The sequence below is a fragment of the Bidens hawaiensis genome, unplaced genomic scaffold (assembly GCF_021521415.1).
Source record: "Bidens hawaiensis isolate Kalapana, Puna unplaced genomic scaffold, B.hawaiensis_p1.1 tig00014196_1, whole genome shotgun sequence".
NCBI lineage: Eukaryota > Viridiplantae > Streptophyta > Magnoliopsida > Asterales > Asteraceae > Bidens > Bidens hawaiensis.
In genome coordinates, this window is record NW_027492220.1 from 514,525 (window position 1) to 521,175 (window position 6,651).

The 6,651-nt window shown below is 37.7% G+C and overlaps 1 protein-coding gene across 1 annotated transcript; it reads right to left on the bottom strand.

Annotated features, from left to right (window-relative positions):
- Window positions 1-1,197: 1,197 nt before the first annotated feature.
- Window positions 1,198-4,169, bottom strand: LOC143546041 (uncharacterized). Its single transcript, XM_077037793.1, has 5 exons — window positions 4,020-4,169; window positions 3,379-3,935; window positions 2,844-2,998; window positions 2,134-2,588; window positions 1,198-1,776 (listed from the first exon to the last, which is right to left on the bottom strand). The coding sequence occupies exons 1-5, from the start codon at window positions 4,167-4,169 to the stop codon at window positions 1,198-1,200; spliced, it is 1,896 nt and encodes a 631-aa protein (XP_076893908.1).
- Window positions 4,170-6,651: the final 2,482 nt, after the last annotated feature.

Here is a 6,651-nt window from a genome sequence, read left to right on the forward strand (position 1 = left end):
ACTCTTTTGTATATCTTGTGCTGCTTTCAATCGTTCACGAATTTGAATTACTTGGTCAGCCGTTCTTTGCACTATTTCAAGTCCAGACAATTGATTATCACTGATCTCAGACCAGCAGACAGGCGTCCTACACTTTCGCCCGTATAATGCTTCGTATGGTGCCATCTGTATGCTTGTGTGATAACTTTTATTGTACGAAAATTCCATCAAAGACAGGTGTGTATCCCAACTACCACCTAAGTAAATAACACAAGCATGAAGCATATCTTCTAATGTTTGAATTATCCTTTCGCTTTGTCCGTCGTTTTGTGGGTGATAAGCAGTACTTAAATTCAAGCGTGTACCCATTGCCTTTTGAAAACTTTTCCAAAAATTGGAGGTGAAACAACTGTCTCTATCTGATATGATCGATAATGGCACACCGTGCAATGATACAATATTCTCCACATACAATTGTGCCAACTTGCCCATACTAAACTTTTCTTGGATATGAATGAAATGAGTAGATTTGGTCAATCTATCAACAATAACCCAAATAGCATCATTTTGTCAAGAGGTCTTTGGCAATTTCATTATAAAATCCATTGTAATCATGTCCCATTTCCATATCGGTATCTCGGGTTGTGTCATCAAACCCAAAGGCTTTTGATGCTCGGCCTTGACCTTTGAACATGTTAAGCATTTAGCTACATATAAAGCAATTTCTTTCTTCATTCCGATCCACCAATAATCATCTTTGAGATTATGATACATCTTATCACTTCCCGGATGCATCATATACTTAGACTTATGAGCTTCTTCCAATATCTTCTCCCGTAAACTTCCAACCATGGGCACCCAGATTCTTTTCCCTAATCTGAGTATCTCATCATCGCCTTTTACCAGATGATTTATCGTACCATTCTCTTTCTCGGCCTTTATAATCTCTTGTTCCAGTGCCATCTTCTGAGTTTCCTTGATTTCGGTTAAGAGATCAATTTTGAGTTCTAACCTCAGAGCTCGTACTCTCTTTGGCTTTTCGTGCTCTTTTCTACTTAAAGCGTCAGCCACCACATTAGCTTTACCTTCATGATAAACGATCTCGGAATCATAGTCATTAAGCGTTTCTATCCATCACCTTTGTCTCATATTCAATTCTTTCTGATCAAATATATGCTTCAGACTTTTATGATCAGTATAGACAGTAAACTTTACACCTTACAAATAATGTCGCCATAACTTCAATGAGAAAATTATAGCTCCAAGTTCCAGATCATGTGTGGAGTAATACTTCTCATGAACTTTTAACTGTCTTGACGCATAAGCATTTACCTTCTTTCCTTGCATCAAAACATACCCCATTCCTGTATGCGAAGCATCACAATAAACAATGAAGTTATCTTGCCCTTCAGGTAATACTAAGACAGGTCCATTTGTTAACTTCTGTTTAAGAGTTTCGAATGCCTCTTCATGCTTCGGTCCCCATTCAAATTTAACAGATTTTCGGGTTAATGAAGTCAATGGAACCGCTATTATAGAAAAGTTTTGTATGAATCTTCGGTAATAACCAGCTAACCCCAGAAAACTTCGAACTTGCGTCGGTGTCTTGGGTTTCTCCCATTTCATAATGGCTTCTATTTTCGCCGGATCCACTTGAATACCTTTTTCATTAAAAATATGTCTGAGAAATTGTACTTCGGACAGCCAGAACTCACACTTCAATAATTTCGCGTAAAGCTTTTCTTTCCTCAATGTTTCCAGTATGATCTTCAAATGAGCTTGATGTTCTTCTTTCGTCTTGGAATATATTAGAATGTCATCAATGAAAACGATAACAAATTTGTCCAAATATGTCTTACAGATTCGGTTCATCATATCCATAAATGCTGCCGGAGTGTTGGTGAGTCCAAAAGGCATAACGGTGAACTCATAATGTCCGTATCTGGTTCTGAATGCTGTATTTGATATATCTTCTTCTTGAACCTTCAATTGATGATACCCGAATCTAAGATCAATCTTGGAAAAACAACTTACCCCTTGCAGTTGATCAAAAAGATCATCGATTCTTGGCAATGGATATCGATTCTTGATCGTAACTTTATTCAATTCACGATAATCGATACACATTCTCATCGAACCATCTTTCTTTGTTACAAACAGAATCGGAGCTCCCCAAGGTGAAGAACTTGGTCGTATAAATCCCTTCTCCAATAGCTCATCCAATTGCTTCTTCAATTCTTTCATTTCAGTTGGTGCTAATCTATAAGTAGATTTAGCAATTGGAGCCGTTCCCGGAACTAAATCTATTTTGAACTCAACTTCTCGGTCATGTGGAATTCCAGGCAACTCGTCAGGAAATGCATCCTTGAATTCAGAGACAATTGGAACCTCTTCTATTTTCTTAGACTCGGGTTCCTTAGTTACATAAGCCATAAATGCTAAGCAACCTTTACCCAAACAGTGACTTGCTTTTATTTTTGAAATAATTCCAATTCTACCATAATCTTTATTGCCAGCTATTCGTATAATCTTCCTACTTGGAGTTAAGATTTCAATAGCCTTCTCATTACATAATATTCGGGCTTGGTTTGCGGCTAACCAATCCATTCCTAATATAACATTAAAGCCGGCTAACTCCATAGGTAATAATTGAACTGGCATATCATGTCCGGCTAGGGAAATATAGCTACTTAATACCTCAGATATTTTGATTAAGGATCCATTAGTCGTTTCTACTTCATATTGATTATTTAACTTAGGTAGAGGTTCATTTAATAGATCACAGAATTTATAATCTATAAAACTTTGATTGGCTCCTGAATCAAACAATACTCTAGCATAAACGTTATTGATAAGGAACGTACCAGTAATCACGTCTGGTAATTCTCCTGCCTTTTGAGTATTTAGCATAAATGCACACGCGTTCCCTTTCTTTCCATCATTTCTGGCACCACTACCACTAGCGCCTCCAACCACTGGTTTCTTCTTAGTGCATTCCACACTGAAATGTCCTTTCTCACTGCATTCAAAACAAATGATTAGCTTCTTTCTACAATCTTCTTCTTTATGTCCAGGTCTCTTACAAAAGTTGCAAGTTGAATATGGATCGAACTTGCGAACATCAACCTTGGGAGTAGGTTTCAAACATCTCCCGTCATGTCGTTTTCCGCAATTTTAACACAATGGCCGATTAAACGCATTCGACCTTTCCTTTCCCTTCTCAAACCTTCTATTTTCATCATTCTCTCTCTTCTTTTCCACTACACCCTTCTTTTCTTCATCTTTGTTTCTGATCATACTTTCCTTTAAATATCCTGCTAATTCAATAGCAGACTCGATGGTAGCAGCATGTGTGATCTTACATGATCATGAATCTCTTTTGGTAACCCATAAATATACCGCGTCACTTTGTTATATTCTGGTGTAACCAAATGCGGTACAAGTCGACAATACTCAAGAAATTTAGTGTTATATTCTTTGATATTTGTGCCAATGACTTTGTGATTCCAAAGCTTAGTTTGAATCTGATCAACTTCGTGGATGGGACAAAACCTTTGCTTGATTAATTCCTTAAAAGTCTTCCATTCCAGATTATACAAATTACTTCTCCCTTTCACATCAATCAATGTATTCCACCATTCCAGCGCCTCTCCCATGAACATCTGGGACGAGTACTGGATACTTTCTTCTTCGGTACATTTACTTATAATAATTATTGACTCCATCTCCTCGAGCCAACGGAGCGTTGTTATTTCCCCTTTATCCCCATAGAATTCCTTTGGTTTATACACTTGGAAATCATTGAACGTGCATCCCGTGCTGACTTTTGCTCTTCTTATCTTGCTCGGGACATGTTCAGCAGTGGAACTTTCACAACCTTCCTCCTTCCTTTCCTTATCATATTTTGTCTTTTCAGTTTCTTTTCTTTTTGAGTGTACAGATACACTATGGCTTAGCTGTGTTTGTTTAATTGATTTTGATTAGGCCAGACTTTTTGAATTTGTTGTATGGTCTTGCACCATTTTTACTAAAGGAGTTACAGCTTCCTTGATTAGCGAGGAAACCGTTTCCTTTATCATATCACGAATGCCTCCAATATATTCTTTCGGAATTGAATTATTATTATTTTCAGGGGTCTTCGCTTTGTCAGCTTGACTCCCTTGACTTACTCGTTCCCTTTGTTCAGACATTCTGTGAATCACGTAAATACATGGATTTAAAACACAAAACACAGGCTTTTATTCATAACAGTATAGAAGGATAGAAAAATACAACATGTTTAAATAACAACATTTATATAATCCTAATCCTTGGCCCATTTCTTAACTAGGCTCTTCATTTTGTCACATTTCTTGATGATCTTGTTGCTTATCTTTTTCTTTTTAACCCTCTCGTTTCTTAGTCCGTCCATCACCGAGTTAGGTGGGTTAGGATATCCTACTGGTGCGGATGCAGAAGGAAAAAGATAGGCGGTTTCCCTTGGATACAAGTGAGGATTTGCTACATAAGACTGCATTTCCTCATCGGGAATATTCGTTGTATAGAATTCCTCGATGTGACGAGCCTCCTCCCGTATCTCATTTGCTTGTTCAGCCTCAGTCGAAATAGGACCTTGGTATGGTGGAAAACCAGGAACCTCAGAATAGTGGATTGGTCCTTGGGTTGGTCTTGCTAGAATTTGGGCACCTGGTGGCGGTGATCCAAAATGCCACAGACTCTGGTTGGAATGACAATTCATCCAGCTAGAGGATTCAATACTTGTTTCCTGTCTAATCCTACTATGAACTTCCATATCCCCGTATGGATAGTAGTTTGGAGTACCGGTCAACGAAACACTTTCTGAAGTGTCACTTGATATTTTAGTTGGCATATCAGGGCTTCTCGGAGCATATACTAGTTGGCTTCCCTAAGCCATGTAGGGATCGATTTGATCGACAGGCTATTGGTTCATTTGATTCATCGGATTTGGATTCATCGGGTTATTAAAGTTATTCAGATCAGTCGGGTTTGTATATACCGGTTCAGTCGGGTTCACCAATACAGTTGGCCACTTAGGACCAAAATTTGTGCTAGTTCTATCAGACGGCTCGGTATCGGGGGCAGGATTTGACCTCCTTGCAACCCGACGTTTTTGTGCGTAATAATTTGTATACGACATCTGCATATATATATATAAACTTAGGGATAGGTAGACTACCAATCATAACTTATCCCTACTTATTAGATAAATAGTTAAAGCTTAGGTACTAATTTATACTAACACCTAATTCGCTGAAACCAATGGCTCTGATACCAACCTGTCACACCCCGATCCAGACCTAGAAGTGTGACCAACAGTTGGTACATGTTTTGTAAATATATCAGAGTAGCGGGTTCATTTTAGCGGAAGTCTTTAAATATTTTCTTTTTTACCAATTATAACTACTGATAAAACCAACCAAACGATTTACAATTAAGTGGCAGGTAAGCGGTCAACAAGCTGCGCCGCAACCCCCTTTTGGATAGCAAACCCAATCCTACAAAAAACAAAGTTTTAAATATTAAAATATTAATTTACATTATTAAAATTAATCAGGAATTAAACACCTGAGTTTCAATTTTACAATAATACAAGGATTTTTAAGTATTCAAAATGAGCCATCTCGAGCGATCTTCTATGTCTCCAATCCTTGTATACCATTTATTGCCATCTAATCACCTGCATGGGTGGGAAAACACGTCAGCTATATGCTGGTGAAACGTTGACTCGATAAAACAGTTTATAAGAGTCATTAAATACAAACATAGTTTTCTGTTTCACAAACTCAGCAGGAACGCATGTCATTCCCGAGATTTGTACCACTGCCCTACACACACAATTCAAAGGTTCCCCGAGTTGTGACATTTGAGCAAAAACAAGGTACACCTCAGTACGTATTTACCGATTAAGCAAATAAACGCTTTTTGTGTAACAAACGAACGATTAACCGAACGGGTTGGGTTATGACCCAGATATCCTAAGGGAGCCATCTATAAGTGATATACGTCTAATATAAGCTAAAATATTAGTAATATGGCCTTAGTTCGATAGCAAACAAGTTAAACGAAAACATGCTCGTTTAACTACCCGCTATAGATTTAAACGCGAAAGATAGTTACAAACCAAGCATTGTATCATCCGTTAAGCCGATAAACACTTACCAAACACTTATTTGAAATGTTTTAAGCGATCCGTGAAAATATATTTGATTTTTACAAACATATAGTATGTTTTTATAACTTTACACAAAACTAGCCGAAAAACACTCGTTTTGGCACTGTTTAATGCACCCGATAAGTTTTTCGTGCCAAAAACCGAACCCGATGTAAATTTGGACCTGGGTTTTCGTATTTGGGCTTGAAAAATCAGAAACTTGGGCCAAAATGGGCCCATAAGCAGTCCGATCGAAAAGAGGGGGGGGCACCCCAAAAATTGTATAACTTGTTTTGGAAGCTTGGTTGAAACATCATTTTCACTCAAAACATTCTCCAAAGCAGCTGCAAGCTTATCTGCATCCAAACCCTTCAAAACCCTAGGTATCTTAATCATTTTCATCGTTTTTAACTTGATTTGATTATGTTAACAACATATAAACATGTTTTAATTGCCAAAAATCATTCCTAACCATGTAAAAATCCTAAAAATGGTCCATA